At 38.7% G+C, this 27,386-nt stretch overlaps 1 protein-coding gene across 3 annotated transcripts in view; it reads left to right on the top strand.

The window, feature by feature from the left end:
* The first annotated feature begins 2,098 nt into the window (after nt 1-2,098).
* SERPINB2 (serpin peptidase inhibitor, clade B (ovalbumin), member 2) overlaps nt 2,099-27,386 on the top strand; it is a 46,510-nt gene continuing 21,222 nt past the window's right edge. The window contains exons 1-10 of one of the 3 annotated variants that reach the window (XM_011953573.1): nt 2,100-2,165; nt 4,192-4,449; nt 5,798-5,974; nt 9,646-9,765; nt 11,452-11,580; nt 12,088-12,205; nt 16,044-16,186; nt 16,694-16,858; nt 17,177-17,251; nt 22,265-22,345. In XM_011953573.1, coding sequence (XP_011808963.1) covers nt 5,807-5,974; nt 9,646-9,765; nt 11,452-11,580; nt 12,088-12,205; nt 16,044-16,186; nt 16,694-16,858; nt 17,177-17,251; nt 22,265-22,345 — 999 coding nt within the window. In that variant the 5' untranslated portion in view covers nt 2,100-2,165; nt 4,192-4,449; nt 5,798-5,806. Of the gene's footprint in view, nt 2,166-4,191; nt 4,450-5,797; nt 5,975-9,645; nt 9,766-11,451; nt 11,581-12,087; nt 12,206-16,043; nt 16,187-16,693; nt 16,859-17,176; nt 18,168-22,264; nt 22,346-27,386 lie in introns of those variants that run through there. The other 2 variants (XM_011953575.1, XM_011953574.1) reach the window with 2 other exon arrangements.

Genomic DNA, 27,386 nt, shown 5'->3' with positions numbered 1-27,386 from the left:
GGCAGCTAGGCTTTCCTTTCCTGAGATCAAGGGCTCTCTGGATAATACCTGATGAAAATCAGAAACAAGGGTAGCAGAAAGGCATCAGTTGGGGTAGGCAATCAACAGTACCAGCTGTATAGAATTATTAGGAAATTAAAAGTTAGAGTAGTTGAGAAATATGTGCAAGATTATACAACTAGTAAGTGGCAAAAAGAAGATTCTGAGTCTGAGACTTTTCAGAATCTCTCAGAATTCATATCCTTGTTCACCACAGTATAGGGCCTCTCTGGAGACCTTTAGCACATTACCCTACCCATTAAAAACATTTGGTAAGAATTTGCTTGATGCTCCCCACTGTTCTTGCTGCTCAAGGGAAACCAAGTATATATTTATGGATAGATCCTAAGTGAGATGGTATTGTCAGAATACACACGATTATTATACTACATCCTCAACTCTGAAAGTTGCAGTTCTACGTAGAAGTTCACTGAGGGTTGTAGGAGTCAGAATGGACTACATGGGAGTTATGGGGTGTGAATCAAACCTCATAGGTGAGTCAGTGGGGAGAAAGAAGCATGACGTTCCTCTTGGGAATAACTGGAATGAAAATAATACGGTGAGAAAGAGTAGCACCTGAAAAGTGAGTGAAGGAAAGGGTGGCGGAAGTTCTAGGTACGTTGATATCTGTCCCAACTTGTTGAGCTGTCAATGTGTGGTTAAAAAACAGTTAAACAGGCCTGGCACGGTGGCTCACGCCTGTAATCCCAGCACTTTGGGAGGCCGAGGTGGGCGGATTGCCTGAGGTCAGGAATTTGAGACCAGCCTGGCCAACATGGTGAAACCCTGTCTCTACTAAAAATTAACTAGGTGCAGTGGCGGGCACCTGTAATCCCAGCTATTCAGGAGGCTGAGACAGGAGGATCACTTGAACCCAGGAGGCGGGAGTTGCAGTGAGCAGAGATCGCGTCATTGCGCTCCAGCCTGGGCAACAAGAGTGAAACTCGGTCTCAGAAAAATAAAAAAAAAAAACAGTTAAACAGATAATTGGTCACATAGACATTTCCAGAGGGGTCTTCTTGGACCTAGGCTGAAAAGAAAGAAGGGACTTAGCTCACCACCAGACTCCTGCGCACTCACAGGAGAAGAGCATTGAGGACCAAGGGGCATTAACACATGTAAAAGGGTCAATGGCTCCTAATAAAAGATAAGATCTGTTTTGTTTTTATTTTATTTTATTTTATTGCTTTTGAGATGGAGTCTTACTCTGTCACCCAGGCTGGAGTGCAGTGGCACAATCTGAGCTCACTGCAAACTCTGCCTCCCAGGTTCAAGTGATTCTTCTGCCTTAGCCTCCCAAGTAGCTGGGACTGGAGACGTGCGCCACCACGCACAGCTAATTTTTGTATTTTTAGTAGAGACAGGGTTTCACTGTGCTGGCCATGCTGGTCTCAAACTCCTGACCTCAAGTGATCCTCCTGCCTCGGCCTCCCAAAGTGCTGGGATTACGGCATGAGCCACCGCACCCGGCCATAAGATCTATTTTATAATCAAGAGAACATGAAAAATTATTCTTTTGTCAGGATATTAGGGTAGAAACAGAGTTATTTAGAAAATTACAGCTTGAGACAATGTAAGACAATTTAAAATAGAGAATTTCTAAGAAAGACAAAGGTGGATTTTTTCTTCCCTCCTATGCCCTAAGCGTCACTTGGGTCTCCCTAGGCTCAAAAGAGAGAGTAAATCTCCTGATATGTGTATATTGGAAGAAGCCCACAGGCCTTGGCTGTCCAAAGCTAAAAGGAGTATTGTAGAATTTGATACTACCCTTGAGCACAAGTATAGTGGGGGAAATCTTGAAATGGGGGGCTGACAGATTTTAGCTAATTTTCACAGGCATGTGTAGATATTGACAAATTCTTAAGTTTCAGAGTGACCTCATCCTCTCCCAAAATTTCTTAAACTATGCCTTTACAAACAAGTATTTCTATTCTAATGATGTCTTCCTGAGTAAAATGTTGAATCACTCAAAGGACACAGATCAAAAGAGAGAGAGAGAAAAAAAATGCCATGTGGGAGGGGCAGAGCTGTATAAAACCAGTCATTACCATGTCTGAACTGTAACAACTCTCAGAGGAGCATTGCCTGTCAGACAGCAACTCAGAGAATAACCAGAGAACAACCAGGTATTTCAGTGATTTCCATGCCACCTCTATGGGAAATAGGATTTCATATTTTCTCTTCCCTCATGCTGGTATTAATAGATTGAAAATTTGGATGTGGGGTGTTTGTAGAGGGGGAGTAAAATTTAAGTGGTGTTTTCTTGTTTAGTTGTTTAATTGAAAATAGTTTCTTTCAAGATTTAAATTAAGTTTATAAGGTTTAATTTTGAATCTCAGAAGCCAACAAATACCTATGTAGCATTAACCAAAACAAAATGTACATTCAGATTGTGATGTCAATTTTATTGAACAGGTTAGAATATATATGTTCTCTGCTAGCTACTGTTTGACACTAAATTTGATGGAAACAGCTAGATACATTAAAATATTTTCATTTAAGCAATTGAATGTAATCTCTACATTGTATATAAATAATAGGAAAAGAAGACTTCATTTGCATCTTAAATGAAAAAGCAGGAATTGCAAAAATTAAGCAGCAATAATATGTTTATTGAGTTTAGTTCAATCATGGGTCAGTTTAGTGAATGAGAATAATCAGCCAAACTAGTTGCAGGGTTGACTGAAGTATGGTTCAGTAAATAACTTAATACCCTATAAAAAGATACTTATTCATTACGAAAGCTATCTTAATTCTGTTGGGGGAAATGTAGCAGTATTTGATGAGATGTTCCCTTGAAACTGTTGTTTTCTGTCAGTTCTCATTAATTTTTGTGATCAATTTCAAAATATTTCCACTGTCTAATTGTAAACAAAATGTATTTTAAATGCTACAGCAAACTCCAATCTAACGTCCAGGGCCAATAGGGTGAGAGACAATGTCCATGTGCCTGGTGACTCCTCCCAAATTCTTCCTTCCCTGTGCCAAGTTTCAGTGGTGCATTTGTCAACTTGTGTTGCAGGAACCAACACAAGCACCGCCAGGAAGCCCAGCCCTGCATATTATTCCCATTAATTCATCCCGGTAATACTATTAAACCTTAATTAAGAGAATAATATTTGGAAGTTAATGAGATCATATAAATTATTATAATGTCAAAAAAATTCACAACAGATATACCTGTTCCAGGAGGCTGTGGTATTTCACAATACTCCATTACTTCAATTTTGCATTGTTTTGAAAGATTTTCATTCAAACATAAAGTGTGGCCTTATCTGAGAGTCAGGAAACACTGTATATGGGTGCCTTCATAGGTTTCTAAAATTATGAAGCTCTCAGACCTTACTTGAAAAATTTGTAGGAAAGCATTAGACTTGGAATCAGAAGTCTGTGATCCAGTCTAGGCTTCTGAAATGGACGAGCTGTGCAATCTCTATTTTCATATTTTCATTCATATTACAGAAATTGCTGAGCCTTACTGGACAGGTAATTATGCAAATTGAAAAGGGAGCTGAAGGAATTTGGTAACTGCCATATAGACATCAAATATTATTTTTACGTTAAATGTAATTAATTACATCTTATTTAAAAATATAATTGAAACTATTTTTTGAAAGAAGTAAATGCATCCAGGACAATTTGATTCTGTTCTTATTAACTTTTTTTCTTTATCAAGTTACCTTAAATTCTAACTTAGTATTAACAGAACTTTCTGATAGTTTGTCTTTAGAGTTAAATATTTTTACTATCAAAGTTACTATGTGGATTGTTACAAAGAATCCAGTATGAATTGTTACAAAGAATCATGTATTTAGGTATGGGAGAAGTCTAAATTTACTTTTCTGGCTCTGATCTCTTATTTACATTTTTCACCTGGGGATGGAGAAAGATTTTATTCATGTTATTAATACTCAGTTTGTTTCCAAAAGATATTGAGATAATTAATTTTAGAAATCTATACAATAAATCTATTTAATTATTTAGATAATTTTAAATTTTAAGAGGAAGAGGAACAAATTTTTGAGCTATCCAATGTAATCTAGTATCTATGATGAAGCAAGAGAAAAAAAAAAGTGACTTTTTTTTTTCGTAATAAGCCTTCTAGTAGAATTACAAGTTTACTACTTTTTTCTTTTGACTTCCTCTTTCTAGCATTTCTTGCACTACAACTTGCTTAAGCTCTTACACTTCATAGTGAAGCTATGCATCACCAAACGAAGCAATGTGGAACATTGGAAAGGGTGGGCTTCCTCAGGCAGACCTGGGCTTGAATCCCTGCTCCACTACCTACCAGCTGTGTGACATTATACAAGTTACTTAATGTCTCTGGGCATCAGGATATAATCTATAAAATAGGGAGAATCACCTCTACCTCACACAGATTCTGTAAAGATTAAATGAGGAGAGGAGGTGAGAGAGTTTTAGGGATACATTTTATTTAATTTACTATTTTTCTCTTGATAAAGTAGTCTGGTTGTATTCAAAATGAGACATTTTAATACAAACAAATTCCAAACACTTTCTTAAAAAAAAGAAAAAAGCATTCATGAGCCAAGGGTTCACACAAGAAAGAAGTGATCACTGGTCCTTGTTGGAGAGCCCTGCCGTGGGAGACCACAGGTGTAGACAGCCAAGACCAGAGCCAGAGGACATGCTTCCTCCTGGGTACTTGTACCAACCCCTCCCCAGTTCTGGGAAGGTATTGTCATAAGAAGGTTTCCTGAGGGGTGATGAATATCAGCATTGTTTGGTATATTGATATATTTTGATAATTACAGGGTAAGTTTCAAGCTTCGATGAAAGCAAAACATACAGCTGGAAAGACGATCATTGGTCAGGACCAAAAAACACACACACCTTGGGTGTGGGCATGCATTCAGTTGCCTGCAAAGCCTGAGGTCAGGGAAGGTCTCAGATGGTTCATACCTTGGTGTATATACAAGTTTCATAGGCCTGGGATTAAGGATTATCCCTGCAATCTTGCCCGGCATTGACTTTCTACCTGGTGGGGTGGCAGAAGAAGGGGGTCTTCTAGTCCTCCCAGTAATAAACTCCCCAGTATAGGAAGTCTTTTTTAGTAAGGCTGTGGTATGTGTGGTGCATATAGGGAAGGAGTGTTGGGATAGGGGCTGGATGAAAGTCCAAACCTTCAAACAATGAGTCCAAGCCACTTTAGAAGCAGGAAAGTAGAAAGAAGATTGACCATCTTACCAGATGCAACAAGGTATGTATGCAGGTGACATGCATTTCAATATGTGTGTGTCTTCCTGTGTGGCAGTGTGTGTGGTGCGGATGTGTGCAGTGTGCTTGTGGGGGCAGCACCGAAGTTGAGAGCATGACCCTAGGGTCTGCCAACCTGGCTTCAATTCCTACTCCTGTCCCTATTTATTATCATTGTTATTCTATGGAATGTCACAAAGTGTCACTGCTCATCATAGAAAACACTTCATGTATCTCAGGAGTGGCTATGTAATTTACAGGGTCTGGTGCACAATGAAAATGTGGGCCTTTTGTTTAAAATTATCAAGGATTTCAAGATGGCGATAGGAGGGCATTTGGCCAAACAAGGGGCTTTTTACAGCTGCACAGGTGGCATGTCCAAGAAGCTGTCCCTGCCCTGCCTCATGTTGTCCCATGAGGAAGAACAGAGAGGGAATCTGTCCCTCCACAGAGTGCAGCCTGTCCTACTGTGCTGACCTCACCCAAAATGTTACCTCGTGTTTCAGAGCTGCTTTTTTCTTCCTCTCTTTGCTTCTAGATTGAAACAATGGAGGACCTTTGTGTGGCAAACACACTCTTTGCCCTCAATTTATTCAAGCATCTGGCAAAAGCAAGCCCCACCCAGAACCTCTTCTTCTCCCCATGGAGCATCTCGTCCACCATGGCCATGGTCTACATGGGCTCCAGGGGCAGCACCCAAGACCAGATGGCCAAGGTGAGTTTGAGCTGAAGCTCCACATTTGGGGGCCGAGTGGTTCCTGAATGGAATTGGAGAACTGCTCTTGTTTTATGCTAAAGACATGTGACTCAGGAGGTCAGCAATCACCACAGATAATGCAGGACTGATCTTCACAACACGAATTCCTTAGATTCAAATCTGTAAGACAGCCAAACCCCAAAATCCCTCAGTTGTAGCTGTTGAAGGCGTATCGGAGTTGAACAGCCTGCAAGGCTGGAAAAGTTATGAGTGGCCGCATCTTATATTTTAATAATTTAATATTCTTGTTTTTCAAAGTGAGTGTGTCGTACCCATTATCTCATCCAGTTTTAAGACAGATATCATTTTACAGATGAGAGCCCTGGTGGTGTCAGTGAAGCCCCACTGTCTCCTGACTCCTAGCTTGGGCTCCTTCCCATTGCTCTGCCACTGTGGTGTTTGTTCCCTATTCCTATGAAGAATTCCTCCCAATAATGTTAGGAGGGTATCACAAAGGGAAGAAAAACATACCACGGTGGTGCTCACTATACCCACAGAGATGCATGGATAGTGTTGTAGCTGCAGAAGATCATGCCTGTGAGGTCACGGTAGCAGAATGAGACCTGACATTATGCATGGCCAGCCCTGAAAACAAAGGTGGATGGGATGCACAACATCATCATGAGGGATTTCTGCAAGGCCGCTGCCTGCTTTCCTTGGTGAATGGACATGGACTTAGTCAGGAAACTCTTTCCACTGAGTCTGGGCCCTTGAAATTATGCTGGACTACTTCAATTATACACGGCAATCACCATGCAGTAGTCAGTCACTCAGCACATACAAAATTCTTGCGATCATGTTATTTCCCAGGTTAGTGACCTCGATGTGGCCATCACATCATTAAAATTCTCTTGCATTCACAAACACAAACATTAACATTAAATGCTTTAAGGACAAGTATGCATTGTGCATGCAGTCACACCAAGATGCTGCCGGCTGGTTTCCGTTTCCCACAAGAATGTACCTGAGTGTAAATACATTCTTTCCATGCACATGGTGACCCGTGTAAGGTGGGCCTCATTTGAAGTTTGAAGTTTCACAGAGAGAGCATTGGCCAATCTTGCTGCAGGAAGATAAGGGATGGGTGAATCACTCTCTTTGTTTGTGACAGTTTAAACATTGAGACTTACAACAAAACTCAATTGCTCAACTCCCTGACACAAGTAGTCTTTTGCAATATTCTTTTCCCATTATGTTTTCTTTTTTGCCTTGAAAGAATAAAGATAGTAAATTGGCACAAAAACTTTAGAAACACCAGGTCTTAGGTTTTTTTTTTTTTCTTTTTTTTTTTTTGAGATGGAGTCTCACTCTGTCACCCAGGTTGGAGTGCAGTGGTGCAATCTTGGCTCACTGCAACCTCCACCTCCCAGGTTCAAGCCATTCTCCTGCCTCAGCCTCCCAAAGTAGCTGGGATTACAGGTGCCTGCCACGATGCCGGCTAGTTTTTGTATTAGTAGAGACAGGGTTTCCCATCTTAGTCACGCTGGTCTCAAACTCCTGACCTTATGATCCACCTGCCTCGGCCTTCCAAAGTGCTGGGATTACAGGCGTGAGCCACCGCACCCGGCCTAGGTTTTTTTTGTTTGTTTGTTTTGTTTTGTTTTTAAATGTAAAGGAATTAGTAGCAATATATTTTGGGAGCAAATGCTAAATGAAGTGCTCTGGGCTTTTAAAGTAAAAATCTTGATTTTGGTACTAGGGGAAAATAAACCGGTCACTCTGGACACATGACAGCTTTTCTCTATCTAAGAAGTGCTTTAAGCCTTTGGGACTATGCAAGGATGCTACATAGTTTTTTGTTTTGTTTTGTTTTGTTTTTTTGAGACTCTATATAGTCTTTTTACAACTCTGTTGCATGTGTAGATTTTGAAACTCAAATGTTAATATGATTGCTTCCCAAATAAAAAGAAAAAGACATTGATTGGCTTGGAGAAAGAAACAGACTGTGGGGACAGATGTTATCTGTGTTTGAGTCATGGCTTTATTCCTTACTACGTGTGTGTGAGGACATTGAAACCATTTGCCTCTCAGTTTTCTCATCTACAGAATGGGAATAAAAATGTGTAGCATGCAAGACGGTTGTGAAGCTTAGAGATACAACGTAAGACACTTAGTAGCCATCATTGTAATAACAACCAATACTTATTTAGTGCCTTAGCCAGGCATCTTTCTAAGAACTTCTCATAAATTTACTCACATAAGACAAAATACTATGAGGTCGGTACGATGATTACCATACTAATTTTACAGATGAGGGAATCGGGGCAAGAAGAGGCCACACATTTGAGAATTGCTGTAGCTGTTAGAAGTGGTATATTTGTAGTTAAAGAAAAGAATAAATAAAAGGCATAAGCTCCTGGACACGTAGGTCTGTGGGAATTAGGGTACAAGCTCTTTTCCTTAGAGTGAGGAAACAGACCCATCCAGGCCAAACTGCCTCACTGTTTTCTCCGTGGCCTTGGCATGGACTGGGGGCAGCTCACAGTCCCACTTTTGCAGGGACATCTCCCTGAGTGACTTTAACGCTGATTCGGGAAGGCTTTAGTGCTAGCTGAGAGAACCCTGATTCAAGGGTCAATTTCCTTGGAAGGGAGGAAAACTAGCCAAGCTGTGGCAGGAAATATTCTTCTTTTATGTGAGGGCAGAGTTGCACCACTTCTTTTCAGAGAATACTAGGCAGGAGTTACGATGTATGACTCAAAGAGCAGAGAAAGACCTCACAAACTCTAACATCTCTGCCTCTAGCCCAGAAATTCACCAACTTGCTGGACAAGGCTGCCTTCATTAACTTTATTAGCAGAACCCCAACCATCAAGCCACTTACCAGATCGGCTTCTCCTCAGGGACCCCATAGGGAGGTGCTGCAGGACCATGGGTTCCCAAGAAGGTTGGAAGGGGTGGGTGGCTGGAAGGCAGGGCCAGTTTACAGGTATTAAGACTGGCAGACCAAGGCGGGCAGGCAGCAGTGTTGTGGGAAGGGGATCTGAGGCAGCTTCAGAGGGGACAGTCCTTGCTGCCAGCTTCCCTGTGTCAGCCGGAACTGCCTACTTACCATACAAAGAGATTCACATGTCACCAGACCAACTTGTCCCTCACATGGACGTTAATTTCTCTGTGTATGAATGTGGTATGTGTAAATATTTTAGGTGAATCCTGTCACTATTCGTGAACTGTTTTTATGCTTTAGCTGACTCTGGCTTATAGTTTTTGACAGATTGAAAGGATTCTGTGTATAAGGCCACTGAAAAGAGAGAGACGCACAAGATTCTGAGTTAACCTTGTGACTTTCTTCAAAATACTGGCATTTTCAAGGCCATTTATTGATTGGATATAATTTAGATAATTTGGGTAAGAGGTTTTAAATCATCTCATAATAACAATTTGTTTTCCAAAATGGCCAGGATATAAATTAATCTAAAACACCTCATGCTGTTTTCTATAAAGGAAATTTAGGTTGGCTGATACTTTTATATTACACAGAAAGAGTATTGAGTATCTATGCTTGTTCCCCACGTATAAGGGCAGGGAAATGATCTACGACCATTTTAGAGCTACCTGATAGTCATCCGTTTTAAAAGTTCAGTAAATCCACGGGCAAGTGTAACCATTTTCTCTAATTCTGGTTGTAGGTGCTTCAGTTTAATGAAGTGGGAGCCAATGCAGTTACCCCTGTGACTCCAGAGAACTTGACCAGCTGTGGGTTCATGCAGCAGATCCAGAAGGGTACTTATCCTGACGCGATTTTGCAGGTATCTGACTTATTGGTCCATATTTCTTTTGTGGTTTATTTTTGCAATCTTCTTGTCTTAAATTCACAGTGTTAGACTGGGAAGGAAGCGAATATACCCTTCCCCATTCACAGAAAGAAAACTAAGACTCAGAGTCATTAAGAAAAACATATCCTAAGGTGATATGCATAACGAGAGCCAGGAAAGAATCCAGACTTCATGAGTTTTAGGTCAAGCCTATTTATTTCTAAATTCTCTCACACCCCTCTGTCATTGGTGAGGTATGTGTTATTTATTATAAATCCACAGCAGAGACTCCTAGAATACATGTGTATGGATGAGGATTTCCAGAGGAGAAAGGGTAGGGACTGACAATTAATTGAGAAATGGCGGAAGGTCAGGCCCAATGATTGCATGAGAAATCACTGACCTTCAGATATCTTTCCTTCTATATATCTAACCTATCATCTGTCATTGATCTCTCTCATCTATCTTATCTATCATACATCTATCAATCCTATCTATCTGTGTTGTCTATCATCTATGATCTGTCTTCTCTCTCATCTAATCTACTAATCAATCAGCTATCTCTGGGAGTAATACATTTCCTCAATACTCCATTTCCTTAAATGTCAGCTATCCAGTTAAGTTATAGAACCTGAATATAGACTGCTCCTGTTGGTAACCAACTTCCGCAGTCACGCTTATGAGGTAGACTATGAAGAGGTATCTCCCACAGCTCTCTTCCTGGGCACTCTGACACTCCTTCTACCCATTGCCCAGGGAATTATGGGCTAGAGGAGGTGGACAGGACCCTGATCATGTGGAGATTCCGCCAGGTGTCCTGCAGTACCTGGCGGTCCATCAGGAGGGCTCTGACCCTGCCCTAGGACAGGCTGCTACTGTGACCAACCCCTGTATCTGACATGGTGCTTACAAACTTCAGGTTGAGGACTGAAATTACCATTCACTTTTGTGGTTGACTAAAACCCGTATTTCCCACTGCATAGGTTGCCCCATAAAATAGGTAACTAGAGAAGCTATATGAACGTTGTAAGATCATCACTAAGGCAACATTTCCTTCCTGCCAGCTTTATTGAGGTACAATGGACAAATAAAAATTATACACGTTCAAGATGTACAGTGTGATGACTTGCTGTACCTATACATTGTGAAATTATTACAGTCAAATTAATGAACACATCCATCACTACAAATAACTACCATTTGTATGTATGTGTGTATGTATAGTGAGGACACTTAAAAATATATTCTTCACAAATTTCAAGTAAACAGTTTTATTAACTGTAACTATTAATGAACACAGTCTTCTTAACTATAGCCATTATACCATACATTAGATCCCCAGAGCTTATCCATCTTATAAATATAACACAAATTCCTTAGAGACCTTGACGTTTAGGAAACTGAAAAGGGGCCTTTCTTCTAGGCTGTTGGTCACCTCCTGGTTAAATCCAATCCATAGACACAGCAAAATGTGAAAGAAATTACAATTCACCTTATTCGTTTTAATGCACCACATCTTTATCGAAATAATTTTCTCAAAGATCCCTCTAAAGTACCAAAATAAAGTATGTATCAAGATAGCATTTCATGATTGTATTCAAAAACTATTATCACGGCTTAAGAACGGTCTTGTTTAGTAGTCCTGTGTTATATATAGAGAATCCCTTCTTTCTGTTCAAGGCACAAGCTGCAGATAAAATCCATTCATCCTTCCGCTCTCTCAGCTCTGCAATCAATGCATCCACAGGGAATTATTTACTGGAAAGTGTCAATAAACTGTTTGGTGAGAAGTCTGCGAGCTTCAGAGAAGTAAGTGAAACCTGTCATTGAAATGGCTGGATCCCAAACAAGTAATGAAGTCACTTTCAAAGCAGTTCTCTACAATTCTACAGTTCATAAAAGCAGAACTGGAATTCCACACCAGCTCCCTAGGGCCGGCCTGGCATAACACCTGCCCCTCCTGTACCCTCTGGGGCTTCCTCTTCTTCCTGTTGCAAATGTCCCAATTGCAGAGTCATAAATCAGGAAAACAAATACAACTGTTTTCCAGAGACACTATCCCCCAAGCCAAATCTCTTTCCTTTTTTTCTGTCTCTATAATGCAAAGAGTGCAAGAAGGTGGATAGAGTTGGGGTGGGAGTGTGGACAAAGGGGTCTGCACTCTTTCCCCCTTCAGCACCTGCCTTCCATAGCCAACCTCCACTCCCACCCTACCCCAGGTATCCTAATCTCAATAGGAAGACCGTAATTCACAATTATGCCATGGCTTGTTTGGTATGCATTTTATATAACTTCTGTCGTTTTCTTGCTTTAAAGGAATATATTCGACTCTGTCAGAAATATTACTCCTCAGAACCGCAGGCAGTAGACTTCCTAGAATATGCAGAAGAAGCCAGAAAAAAGATTAATTCCTGGGTCAAGACTCAAACCCAAGGTAAAACCAAGAAAATATTTTCTTTTCTTCTTTCCAGTTAGAAAACTCTGATCTATCTTTTCCCATCCATGAACTTAGCCCTCACCCCTTTACAATTTGTCCAACTTTAGTTACTGTGGTGGATGTAACTTTATTCCTGATTAGCTCAGTCGTGTTTTAACTGAGAGGAAATAATTGAGATCTACTAATAGAAGATACATGTTTAGTACTTAAATACTTGATTTTGGATATTGCTTGAGGATAGAATATGAAAGGAAGCAGAAGCTTTCAAAATAGGAAATATGAGCATTGAAATAATTGTGAGTCTAAGCCCACTGTGGACAAAAAGAAAACAAGGCTTGACCCTGAGCTTAGTAAATGGTATGAGCTGTAAAGAATACAGGCAGTGGAGGAGGGAAGAATCATAAAATTATTTTCACTGTTTCTTCTCTTTCACCATTCAAAGCCAATCCACCGGCAAGTTTTTTTGGTCTCTGCTTCATCCCTCCTTGATTATCTAAGTCGAGTCTACCATTTTAACTCATGCTGTTAATTCTTTCACAGGCTCCTACCTCCCTTTGTATATTTTAGTTCATTGCATCATTTATTCATTAAATTCGTTCATTCATTAAGTTCAATTAAGTTCATTCACTTAGTCAACAAATATTTATCCACCACACACCATGTGCCAGAAACTATATGTGGAGATAAAGATAAAAATGGTAAATCCTGCCACCATCGAGCTTACAGAGGAGGAGTTCAATCATGTTGGCAATTGCTATACAGTGGTAGTCAGTGCTTTTATTGAGAAGTACAGGTGCTATGTGGGAGTACACAGGAAAGGCATCTGACTCGATTTAAAAATGTTTAAACTGTAATTGGGAAGACAGACTGGAGCTGGCCAGGTGGAGGGCATGTGCCTGGGGGGAGATTTCCAGACCGAGTGCACAGGATATGCAAAGGTCCAGAGGTAACCCTAAGGAGAAGAATAGAGTCTGGTCTCACTGGAGTGTGGAGGGCCAAGGGAAGGAGGTAAAATTAAAGAGGTGATGCAACACACTTATGCTATTCCCACACTAGAAACTGTCAGTGACCTTCTACTGTCCTCAGGAGAAGGTCTTGTTCTTTACCTTGACTTTCAAGTTCTCAGTAATCCAGTTGACTGTCCTTGGCTACCACTGGCCCCTGGAGCTCCCATAAACACTCATTGCTGCCTCTAGACTTTGCTTCTGCGGATGCCTCAACTACAGGATTAAAGCTGCAGTTTAAGTTGCAGCCAAAGTCTTACTCTTTCCTGGAAGTGTCTCCTAATCACTTCCTAATCTTTTCTTCTTCTCGTCTCCTCATCTGCTTTTTCAGCTTCACAAGTCATGTTAATGTTAGCCATATACGGCCTTAAGCAATTATGGAACTGATTTTTGTTAGTTTGCTTTGCTTTTCCTCTCAGGCTCTAATTATTTTTGGGTAGGGCCAGTATGTCACACTTGTCCTGTGTCCCCACAAAAATTTGCACAATTTTTTGCTGACAGTGAAAATCCTTCTTTCTTCTGAATTTCCAGGTAGAGTTGTAGGCCTTCAGTAAACAATCGTTGAATAATAACATATAAATGTATTTCTAAGAAATAGAGATGATTATGAATTCAGAATTGTGTAAGTATTTCATTCATTTATGATCTGTTAGGATTGGAAATGTCCTAAGAGAGCTCCTATCCTTCTTATCAATTTGTGTTTGCAGCACCATGTCCCCAAGAGGTTAACTGGCTCCCCTAAGATGCCACTGGCAGCGGTAGAGCCAGGGTTGCTTCTTCTTCTGATCCTTAGTCTAACTCCAGAATTCCCCAGTTGGATGTTTAAAGATTTTAATAACTTATTTTTTTAAGGATTTTCATTTAACTCTTATGTTTAAGACATTGTTTCAATAAATAGTTTAGTGTCTTGGTTTATTACTTACCACAATGGAAAATGCACATAAACTAAGTTCTATGGGATTCTAAAAATATATATATTTTTGTTTATCTGAAAATAATTGGTTTCCTTTTAGTTCTTCATTTTCACTGTGGATTTTGAAATACTGTTCTAAAATATCGACAGACCATTGACATAAAGGAAGCAGAGAAAGATGATTTAAATCAATAAAAGTTCAGTCAAAATGGAGAACAAAATTAAAGAGACAAATGGAAGTTTTGCATTCTTTAAAGGATGGCATGAGTTGTTTTTCTCTTTAGACATTGTGCTAAATGTCTGTAAGTCAATCAGTTATTTTGCCAAGATGCCAAGCAGCTATTTTGGCAGATTGTTTTACCAGCTTTTGTAAGAATGTTTCATCATGTTATGATCGAATACTAGTTTTATCACACACATCACACATTATTATACCCCAATACTAACCAAAAATTTTAATAGCTTGGGAAATATATTGAATGCATCTATTAAATGAATACATTGAAGGTGAAACTGATGCAAGGCAGGCAAGCTCCAAAGTGGGGCTTAGCCTTCAAGGGTTCTTGGCTTCACCCAGGAAAGTATTCAAGAGTGAGCTGGAGGTAGGGTAGAAGAAAACAGCTTTACTAAAGTGGCAATGTTAGAGCTCCATGATTGCTCCTGCAGAGCAGGGCTACCCCAGGCACTGTGCTGAAACGCACAGCTCAGGGCAGTTTTGCAGTCATATTTATACCTACTTTTAATTACATGTTGGTTAAGGGGCAGTTTATGTAGAAATTTCTAGGGAAGGGAGAGTAACTTTTGGGTCATCAGGTCATTGCCACAGACACGGAAAGAGGTGGTAACTCCAAGGTGTTGCCATCACAATGGTAAACTGACATGGCACACTGCTTCCACCCTGTCCCTGGTCCCTGTTTTAGCTAACCCTCAGTTTGGTCTGGTGTCTAAACCCTGCCTCCAGAGTCAGGTCCCACCTCCTACTTCAAAACCACATTGACCTATTAATTTGTTAAGAGTCTTGTATTTGTCAGTAGTTTTGACTGTGGAGGCAGAATTTTTACAAGCTTACCAGCATCGTAACCTTGGGAAGACTGCTAACCTAGTGGTGTCCTTTTGTATAAAATGACACTAATAAAACCCACCTAATAGAATATTAAAATAATATATTTTGATGCTTGGAATACTGCAGAGCAAGTACTAACTATAGGCAGACTGCTTCTTAAGCCAATTTCATTTTTTTAAATGATCACACTCAGTTGTCACTGTTTCTGTCAATCTTCTCGGGCTCACTCCTTCACTCCCTTCTCTGTATGGTCATAGTACTTATATTATTTAGCTCAATTACAGAATTTATTACACAGCATTCCACAACTGATTTTGAATGTCTTTCCCACTGTTCTAGGCTCATCCAGGATAATTATTCCTTTCTCATCTCTTTTATCTGCACTATTCTTATTTAAGGTCTAGCATATTTTTTAAAAAATGTTTTTGAATAAATGAGTGACACAGATCCTCAAACTGTCTAGACCAGATCTTGCAGTACATGATATATTGTAGAAAGGCACTATAATATTCCTTAAGAGCCTCTCTTTCAGTTCCTTCTTATCTGAATAACTTTCAACTGCAAAGATTTGAGTAAGCAATATAAAAGGAAGTGAAAATCTCCTTTCCAAATTTGATAGGAGGTCTAAATTTTAAATACGTTATTTCTTCATTTTTTTCTTGGATTTTGCAAGCCTTTTGAGAAATTTGTTTCAATTTTAATTTTGCTTTAAACAAATCTAAAGAAAAACTTTAGCTTGAAGATCAATATCTCTGCGATTTGATGAATTTAGTTTGATGGCTACTCAGAAGATTCAGTAAGTAAATTTCACAGTTCTTGATTATGAAACCTAAATATATGTTATGTTTTCTGTAGGCAAAATCCTAAACTTGTTACCTGAAGGTTCTGTAGATGGGGATACCAGGATGGTCCTGGTGAATGCTGTCTACTTCAAAGGAAAGTGGAAAACTCCATTTGAGAAGAAACTAAATGGGCTTTATCCTTTCCGTGTGAACTCGGTATGAGACAACAAAATATATCTTCCTAGTATATATTTTAGGGCCTTTGACAAGATACAGTCAGAAAAATTAGACACCGCTCATTCATTTTCCTACATGACTTGCTACTTAGAAGTATTTGACTCTTTCAAGAAACACTATAGGTAGAGGGGAAGACCATGGCTTTTTAATTATACATGCCCAGACTCAAACGTTGACTCTACCACTTAGTTCAGAGGGCTGTAAATATTGAGACATGAGTTCCTGGCCCATAGTAACAACTAAACAAGTGTTTTATAATTATGGTTGTCATCACCATTGTTGTCCATCTTACTAAATAAAGGACATAAAGTTGAACAAGCTAATAACATCAGAGTACCCACTAAGGATGTACAAATATTTTATTTTGTTGACAAAAAAACCACATTTATCCAACACTAAAGTAGAACCCATTCTCCTTTATGTCTAATTTTAAATCTCTTGATATCTTATAACCAACTTCCATATTTTGCTTTTTAATAATATTAGACTCAGCACACTCCTGTGCAGATGATGTACTTGCGTGAAAAGCTAAACATTGGATACATAGAAGACCTGAAGGCTCAGATTCTAGAACTCCCATATGCTGGAGATGTTAGCATGTTCCTGTTGCTTCCAGATGAAATTGCTGATGTGTCCACTGGCTTGGAACTGGTAAGACATTGAGATATTCAAGTTTCTGGGGCTAAACCTACCTTTCATGAGATGAATATATACTCCTTACAAAAGGTGTGGTAATTTCTCACGGAAATATATGAAACAGTTGATAGTAAATATGGCATACTTCTACATTTCACTCAAAGCCTTAACTATGTCATACATATTACCTTCTTGTAAAAACCTGACCAATCTGTTAACTTTTTATATCACCCACAATAAAGTCACTGATTTTTAATATTAGACCTAAAGTTGTTTTCCTTCTGTTCTAATACTTGCTGTATTTTCTTTGCTTTGTTTTGTTTTGCTTTGCAGCTGGAAAGTGAAATAACCTATGACAAACTCAACAAGTGGACCAGCAAAGACACAATGGCTGAAGATGATGTTGAGGTATACATACCCCAGTTCAAATTAGAAGAGCATTATGAACTCAAATCCATTCTGAGAAGCATGGGCATGGAAGACGCCTTCGACAAGAGACAGGCCAATTTCTCAGGGATGTCGGAGCGGAACGACCTGTTTCTTTCTGAAGTGTTCCACCAAGCCATGGTGGATGTGAATGAGGAGGGCACTGAAGCAGCCGCTGGCACAGGAGGTGTTATGTCAGGGAGAACCGGTCATGGAGGCCCACAGTTTGTGGCAGATCATCCTTTTCTTTTCCTTATTATGCATAAAATAACCAAGTGCATTTTATTTTTTGGCAAATTTTCCTCACCCTAAAACCAAAACGTGCCGTTTCTGCAAAAGATTTTTGTGGATGAGCTGTGTGCCTCAGAATTGCTATTTCAAATTGCCAAAAATTTAGAGATGTTTTCTACGTATTTCTGTTCTTCTGAACAACTTCTGCTACACACTAAATAAAAACACGGAAATAATTAGACAATTGTCCATTATAACATGACAATGCCATTAATCATTTGGTCTTCTAAAATGGGATGAAGCCCTTTTAGATTTTCCTTACTCTCAGTTTATTTTTATAACATCAACTTTTACTTTGTTATTTATTATTTTATATAATGGTGAGTTTTAAAATTATTGCTCACTGTCTATTGAATGTAGCTAATACAGTTATAGAAGCAGATGATCAGTTAATTTCCTATCTAAAAAATGCCTTTACTTGTTCTCATAGTGAAGAATAAGTAGGTATCCCTCCATGTCCTTCTATAGAATAAATATCTAGAAAAAACATTAAACAATAGGCAAATATATGTTATATGCATTTCTAGCAATACATACCACATACATATGTCTGTATCTTATATTCAATTGCAAGTATATAATAAATAAACCTGCTTCCAAACAACAATACATTTGTTGTCATTTCATTAGGTCTGCAGATCATAGACCTATTATACCTTGACGCCTAGGAGTAGAGCACCATGACTCACTTGTGAGAACTCAGAAAAAATAGACAGGATGAAGGATCCAAGGCATAATAACTACCCTCATTCAAAAAGACCCAATGTTGAGGGTGAGTGGGATGGAGTTGTATGAAAAATGGATTAGAGCTGCTTTCTCACAGCAGCAAAGACATAGCAATTCAGAATAGTCTAAGTTAGAGTCCTTTGGGGAAACCAGTGTCTAAACATGAAGGACACCAGGATTAATGACCAAGTCCAGTGGTCCAGACACAGAAGAAGGCCTCAGTCATTGAGCTGAGAGTTGCAAGCAGTGAAGATGGGTGATGGACTGGGTGCAAGAGCAGAAGGGAAAACATAAGATGGCTCCTTCTACGGGTGTTTGTTTCTAATAGCAGTGAATGCTTTTGAGTGAGTCAGAGGCAGAGAAGAACATAATTGAAGACCTGAGAAATAAGGCAAGTTGTAGGCTGGGGGTCTGAACAACAGAGTCTGGCTGCAGGAGTGTGGCTGGATCCTGGAAATGTACCACAGTCCCTTCGATGGCAGGCAGGGATGCTTGACCCACTAGAACATGGTAGCTAAAGAAGTGGCCTCAAGACTTAGACTCTCTGCCTTCAAATCCCAGTTGTAACACTTACAAGTAGCTTAACCAGCGGCCAACCATGGTGCTTCTTTTTGCTTCAGTTTTCTCTCAGTAAAAATTAAAGAAAACCTGCTTTTGTCATATTGCTATAATGACTAAATGAGTTCTTATATATCAAGCAATTAAAAGAATACTTGGCATATATAATATTTAATAAATACTAGTGATTATGATCTTTCTTATCTTTGTCAGCAATAAAACTGTCTCACTGTAAGCTGGTCAAACATGAATCCCAGAAAACTACTCAGTTAACTTTTTAAGACTTGCATAATGGTGTATATTTCTTCTAATCAGACATTCCTGAAAATCAAGAGTTGCTGTTTCCTGCATTCTTCTACTTACTTTTAATTTCATTTTTCTATGTGCTTTCATAATTCTGCAAGGTGATAGGTGATAACTTTGTGAATTATCATGAGTCTTAAAATACCCGTATCCATATTTAACTCTCATTATTGAGTTAGAGTAGGGATACACAATTCTGGGTTCAAAGTGCTTTTCAGCACTTTGAGGGTATGACATTATTGTCTTTTTGGTACCCAAAATTGTTGATAAGAAAGTTGATGTTAAGATAATTCTTGCTCCTTATAATTTTAATATTTTTGTTTTTGTTTTTTTTTGATACTTCATTACATTAAGGATATTTTAAAAATTATATTTTAAAAAGTTTATCTTGTTCATCAGCAGATTTTTCTATCTGGAAACTTGTATCTCGTTTCAGTTCTGGGAAACCTCAGCCATCACAATGGGCTGAGTATGTCTTCCCAAAATTAATATGTTGAAACTTTAATCCCAAATGTGGTGGTACTTGGAGGTGGTTCCTTTGGAAGAAAATTAGGGTTAGATGAGGTCATGAGGGCAGAATCCATGATGGAATTACTGCCCTTATAAGGAGCTCTAGGCACCAGATCTTTTTCTGTCTATCATGTGAGGATACAACAAGAAGGCAGTCATCTGTGAATCAGGAAGAGGACCTCACTAGAACCTGATCAGGCGAGAATACCCTTCTCAGACTACTAGTCTCCAGAACTATGAAAAATAAATGTTTGTTGTTTAAGCCACACAATCTATGGTACTCTGTTACAGCAACCTGAACTGACTAAGACAGCCATTATCTACTCAATTGCTTGGAGCCATTTGATCCACTTTCTTCTTCTGGATTCCTACTAAGATAATATTGATGCATCTGATGCTCCTCTCTGTTTCCAAATTTTTTGAATACCTAATAAATTCACATGACCCAAACATCAAGTATCATAAAAAAGACTAGAGTGAAAAGTCTTCCTTCCACTCTTGTTCCCTATTCATTTAGTTCCTATTACTCTGTCTTTACTAGTAATATATGTGCATGTTGCAATATACACACAGGGTCATAAATAAAAACAACAAACAAACAAAATTGTTCTAATAATACTGTATGATTAACTGAGTATATGATTACCCCTTTCTCTTTCCTAGTCCCCCAACAGGCAACAAAATAAGGTACAACTATGATTTTACTGTTGTAGGCAGTATATCTATAGTAGGGTGATATAGTTTGGATATTTGTCCCTGGCCAAATATTATGTTGAATTGTAATCCCCAATACTGGAAGTAGGGCTTGGTGGGAGGTGTTTGGGTCCTAGGGGCTGATCCCTTATGGCTTGGTGCTATCTTCATGATAGTGAGTTCTCATGAGATCTGGTCACTTAAAGGTGTGTGGTAACTCCCCCAACTCTCTCTCTCTCTTGCTCCTGCTTCTATCATATGATGTGCCTGCCCCCTCCACGCTTTGCCTTTTGTCATGATTGTAAGCTTCCTGAGGCCTCTCCAGAAGCTGAGTAGATGCCATCATTGTGTTTCCTGTACAGCCTGCAGAACTGTGAGTCGGCTAAACCTCTTTTCTTCACAAATTAGTCAGTCTCGGGCATTTCCTTACAGCAATGCAAGAATGGCCTGACACATAGGGAGTTTAATCAAGAAGTGAGGAAGAAATCTGGAAAAGGTTTTGAGGGAAAAAAATGAATAAAACTTAATCTTTGACTTGAAGAAAGATGAAACCATTTGTTCCACAAATCCGCAAAATCTTCATTGATGCCTTTACTATAACACAAGCAACACAAGGAAGTCTTCATGCTGTGTGGTGTTGCAGCCCAAGTCACTGTGGTGGACTGCTGTCAGTCAAGGTGAGCAGTCCTTCTTTCTGGAGGCTCTATATGATGCTTTTGTCTAATAGTAGTCCTGGAGGCATCCTTGGATAATCATATCTGCTCAGTGCAAAGTTGGGCAGGCATCATGGAACTTTCCAGCGCACATCTCATTCCCTAGTGAAATCCAGAGTAACATTCTGCCCTCGGTTCCACATCAACATTCAAATATTAAACTCTGAGCCATCTTGTCAGAAAATAAGTGTGCCTCTGTGAAGAGAAAATCAGGAACTACGTGAAGAAAAATATACCAAATACTTTATAAATAGAGAGGCTCCTTCTTTCTCTTAATCCCTCCTGGAGATGTCCTCCTGTTCCAATCCTTCTCCCCATGACCCCCCTACCCATTCCTCCATACACATGCAAATGAAACAAATGGCCTGTTATTTTTCTTTTGTAATAAATAAGGAGTAAAAAAGCATTTCTAGGGAAAAATAAAAGAGAACCAGAAAATGATGAACTAACATCCGACCCAATAATGGTATCTAAAATTTTGATCCAAAACCCTTGTCCCTGCTCGTGGGGAGAACAGACATCCCACTCATTCGAGTTATGCTCTGGGTTCTACACCAATGCTACAAACGAGAACAGAAAATCTTCCGGGGTGCCTTTCACATAATAACTGAGAGCGGTTTTTAACAGGTTTACAATAAAGGCCAGGCATGATGGGTCATGCCTGAAATCCCAGCACTTTGAGAGGCTAGAGGTGGGAGGATCAGTTGAGCCCAGGAGTTAGAAGCTGCTGTGAAATATGATTGCACCACTGCACTTCAGCCTGGGTGACAGAGTGAGACCCTATTTCTAGAAAAAACAAAACAAACACAACAAAAATAAATAAATAATTCAGTAATATTTTCAATTTCATTCATCATTATTATTCCACTAATTTGAAGCTTTCTATTTTTGTTTCATATATAAAAAAAAATACTACCAGGGAAAACCAAATATTCTCTGTTGGCAGATTAGAGAAAGGATCAAGCCAAGAAAGGATGAGTTATAATTTGTCAGAATCCAGGTCTCTACATGTGTACAGAGATGGAAAGTGTGAGTAATTAAATAATTCAGGCAAACCCTTAACTGTCTCTGTCTTTTTATTGAAACTTCTGGCTAAAATAAGCCTGAAAGAAAGAGTATACATGCTTGTGAAACCGAATCAAAGGGTGGAGCTAAGAACAGGGAGGTGCTAACATTTTTTTTTTTTTTTTAATTTCTTCAGTTGAAAGTTTCCCAACTCTTCAGCCACAATCTCTTACTACAGGAGCAAATTGCCAATTCTGCTCTAGTGGAAGAAAACCAGGTATTGTAAATATTTCTTTGGCTAATGATTTTATTTATGTTTTTCTTCTTGGCTGAAGTGCTTAGTTAAGCAACAAATAATGAAGACCCCTTCTCCCAAAAAAGTCCAGAAATAATAGATAAGGGCCAATCCCTTAAGAATTTTTCTGTATAAGTCATAGAGTAACCTGAGCTGGTTTGAAGTTTGTACTAGAAAGAGGGATATGGGAGAAAGAACATTCATTCCCCAAAAAAGTTAGAGAAATTGTTTTTCTAGGAATCGTGGAGTGGAATTTGCTCCTTGTTTTACCTGGAATTGTGAAATCAGGAGTAGAGTTTCCTCCAGTCACTTTTCTGTATCTGTCAATATAGGCAGAGAGAAATAGGATATTCTCTCAGGACAATTGAGCCAAAACCCTTCAACCCTTTAGCAAACGTGAGCTTGGCACCCTGAATTTGGATCCTAGTCATTAATATATGGAACTCATGGTTTGACTCTTTAACTGTTCCCACTCAAACCCAAAACCCTACTCTTCTCTCCTGGCCACCATTTCATGGGCCATTAGCTTTCTTCTCTTCTGTGGAATAACCAATGTTCCGAATCCCCCACATTACACTAGGCGCTCTTCATAAACCACCCCAAACTATTACCTATCTCTAAAAAAGGCCTTAGGTGAATAGAGAGGTGCTGGGGATTGAGGGAAGCTGTCATTCTCTGATACACACAACTCCATGAGGAGGTAATATTATCATTGTCATCAGAAAGGCAAGAGGCCCTAGGGAGTATCTCATGGAAAATGGGACGAGAATCCTTCTCCCCACTCTCCAGATCTTCTTTCTCCTCCTGATGGTTCTCCATCACATAATCTCTCTCTTTAGCCACTAAAATCTTAAACACAATGAGATACAATAGCAAAAGCAACTGTATTCAGAGTCAAGAGAACGAAGTTGCAGTTTTGACTCTGCTGTGCATCCTTTGCTCAATCAGCCTCTCTCAGCTTCAGTTTCTTAGCAGACAAAATGGGGGAATTGGGTTAGGGAGATTCCAAGGGTCTTTCCAACTCTGATATGCTAGGGGCATGTGATGATGAAATGTCTAAGATGAGACGTTTTGATGAATGGACACTATCTTTTTCTTGCTTCTTTCATTCTCTTTGGCTTCTCCTCCGAGGCTGTCTACAGGTTAAGCTCATAGATAATCAGTTTACAGCTCTTGAAAACTGCAAAAGAGCAATTAATTTTGAAAATGACATGGTAGACTTCTGACCTGCACATTTGCAGTCTTCTCTGAAAATATAATTGTCCAACATTTGTATGGAATAATTATTTCCTGTAAAATTTCATCTCACAATTCTACACCCTTCAGAAAGTATTTTTGATTGTTGGGTTAAATATCACTAATGGATGGCTTAGTACTTCATTAGATTTCTTTAAAAAAAGAAAACGAAGAATTGTTTCTCTTATATGTTCTGGATAACATCTGATATATAAATAATGATATTAAGGGAATTAATAAAGACGAATACAACTAAATATTAAGTTTACATGAGAAATTAGCTTTTATAATAGAGAATTATTGTTTTCAGGAACATGTTACGAGTAAATAAACACTAGAATAACCATAAACTGAGGTAGAAAAACCCCAGCCTCTAAAATGGTACTTTCTCCCCACTTCATGAAGAGTGTGATTTGGCCAAGAACCAAACGCTTTCCATGTGAATTTAATTCATGAGTTTTAAAAATACTAAGCTAGATATATACTGTATGCAGGTAACAAAATGTTAGTTGAATGAATAAGAGCCTTAAAGGAAGTATAGAGTTATTTTGAAGATGACATTTGATCTGTTGAGGAAGAAATAGTCACAGGCAAATATTCAATATTTTATGAGGGTGTAGAATTATCACAGAACTACAGTCTTTTTTGTTTACTGTTTAATCAAATCATGTCAGCCTGGGATTATCATAAGCTTTTGGAGTAGGCAGGAGCCACACCTAGGGCATGATTTAGAGGCAGGGAAGCTGTTTGGGTAAGTGTAAGTTTATGGCTAGGAGGGATTCCCACAGTATCACTATTAACTCTGAGTTATGATGAAACCAAAACTTTGTCTACACATGTCTCTCTCATGATTAAGTTATTTGAGTATAGAGAATTCCTGATGTCTTCCAAAGCTCTCATTCTAGGTTTCTCAGAAGGCCAGGTGATGTGCATGCAAGGCCTAACTCTACACAACCTTGGCATTAATGAGATTTCCTAGGCCTAATAATTGGAATTATTTTATTTTTTAAATAATTTCAGTTTTTATTTTTGACTCGGAGGGTACATATGCAGGTTTGTTAGAAGGGTATAAAGTATGATGTTGAGGTTGAGGTTTGATTGATTCCATCACCTAAGTAGTGAGCATAGTATCCAAGAGTTAGTTTTTCAATCTTTTCTCCTTTCTCTGCCTCCCCACTCTAGTGGTCCCCAGTGTCTATTTTTGCCATCTTTATGTCTGTGAGTACCCAAAGTTTATCTCCCACATATAGGTGAGAACATGTGGTATTTTGTTCCTGTCGTAATTTGCTTAGGATAACAGCCTCTAGAGCATCCAAGTTGCAGAAAGGTACATGATTTAATTCCTTCTTTTGGTTGCACAGTATTCCATGGTGTGTAGGTACCATGTATTCCTTAACCAATCCAACACTAATAGGCACCTAGGTTGATTTCATGTCTTTGCTATTGCGAATAGTGCTGTGATGAACACATATGTGTGTGTCTCTTTGGTAGAATGATTTATTTTCTTTTTAATGTATACCCAGTGATGGAATTGCTGATTTGAAGAGTAGTTCTAAGCTCCTTGGGAAATCTCCAAACTGCTTTCCATAGTGGCTGATCTAATTTACATTTCCATCAACAGTGTACCCTTTTCTCCACAGCCTCATCAGCGTCTCTTGTTTTTTGACTTCTTAATAATAGTCATTCTGACATATATGAGGTAGTATTCATTATGGTTTTGACTTGCACTTCTCTAATGATTAACGATGTTGAGCATTTTTTCATGTTTGTTGCCCACTTGTATGTCTTCTTTTGAGAAGTGTCTGTTCATGTCCTTTGGCATTTTTTAATGGGGTTGTGTTTTGCTTGTTGAATTAAGTTTCTTATACATAATGGATATTACACTTTTTTCAGTGGAATAGTTTGCAAATATTTTCTTCCATTCTGTAGCTGTCTGTTTACTCTGTTGATAGTTTATTTTACTTTGCAGAAGTTCTTCAGTTTAATTAGGTCCCACTTTGTTTTTTCTTGTAATTGCTTTTGAAGACTTAGTCATGAATACTTCCCTCAACACTGATATCCAAAATGGTGTTTTCTAGGTTTTTTTTTTAGGGTTCTGATAGTCTGAGATCTGACATTCAAGTCTTTAGTCCATCTTTAGTTCATTTTTGTACATGTTGAAAAGTGGGGTCTACTTTCATTTTTCTGGATATGGTTAACCAGCTATCCCAGCACCATTTATTGAATAGAGAGTCCTTTCCCAATTGCTTGTTTTTGTTTACTTTGTTAAAGATAAGATGTCTGTAGGTGTGCAGCTTTATTTTTGGGTTCTCTATTCTGTTCCATTGGCCTATGTGTCTGTTTTTGTGCCAGCATCAGGCTGTTTTGGTTACTGTAGGCTTACAGCATAGTTTGAAGTTGGGTAATGTGATGCTTCCAGCTTTGTTCTTTTTTTCTTAGGGCTGCTTTGGATATTGGGGCTCTTTTCTGGTTCCATATGAAATTTAGAATAGTTTTTTCCAATTCTGTGGAAAAAAATGATGTTGGTAGTTTGACAGAAATAGCATTTAATCTGAGGTTTGCCTTGGGCAGTATGGTCATTTTAACAATATTGATTTTTCCTGTCCACGAGCGTGGAATGTTTTTCCATTTGTTTGTATTATTTATGATTTTTTTAGCAGTGTTTTTTTAGCTCACTTTGTAGAGATCTTTCCATTTCTTCATCAGGTGTATTCCTGGGTATTTTATTTATTTATTTATTTTTGACTATCGTAAATGGAATTGTAGTCTTGAGTTGGCTCCCTGTTTGAATGTTACTGGTGTATAGAAATGCTACTGATTTTTGTGCATTGGTTTTGTGTTCTGAAACTTTACTGAAGCAATTTTTCGGTTCCAGGAGGCTTTTGGTGGAGTCTTTAGGGTTTTGTAAGTATAGAATTACATTGTCAATGAAGAGAGATAGTTTGACTTCCTCTTTTCCTATTTGGGTGCCTTTTATGTCTTTCTTTGTCTCATTGCTCTGGCCAGGACTTCTAGTACTATGTTGAATAGGAGTGGTAAGAGTAGACATCCTTGTCTTGTTCCAGTTCTCAAGGGGAATGCTTCCAGCTTTTGCCTGCTCAGTATGATATTGGCTGTGGGTTTGTTGCAGATAGCTCTTATTATTTTGAGGTATATTCCTTCAACACCTAGTTCGTTGAGGGTTTTTATCATGAATGGATATTGGATTTTATTGAAAGCTTCCTCCACCTCTATTGAGATGATCAGACGTTTTTTGTTTTTAATTGTGTGGTGAATCACATTTATTGACTTGTGTATGTTGAACCAATATAGTACTCTAGGAACAAAGCCTACTTGATGGTGGTAAATTAACTTTTTGATGTGCTACTGGATTCAGTTTTTAAAAATTTGTTGAGACTTGCTTTATGGCTGAGCATGTGATCAATCCTGGAGTATATTCCATACACAGATGAGAAGAATGTATATTTTGTGGTTGATGGTGGGAGTATTTTGTAGATGTTTATTAATAAGTCCAATTGCTCAAGTTTTTCTTTGTTAGTTTTCTGACTCAATGATCTGTCTAATGGTGTCAACGGGGTGTTAAAGTCCCCCACTATTATCGTGTGTCTATCTAAGTCTTTTTGTAGGTTGAAGAGTACTTGTCTTATGAATCTGGGAGCTCCAATGTTGGCTGCATATACATTTAGTAAAGTCTTCTTGTTGAATTGAACCCTTTGCCATTATATAATACCCTTCTTTGTCACTTTTTACTTTTGTTGGCTTAAAGCCTGTTGCATCTGATATAAGA

This window comes from Colobus angolensis, unplaced genomic scaffold (assembly GCF_000951035.1).
Source record: "Colobus angolensis palliatus isolate OR3802 unplaced genomic scaffold, Cang.pa_1.0 Scaffold369, whole genome shotgun sequence".
Taxonomy (NCBI): Eukaryota; Metazoa; Chordata; class Mammalia; order Primates; family Cercopithecidae; genus Colobus; species Colobus angolensis.
This window is presented reverse-complemented; position numbering and strand designations above follow the sequence as displayed.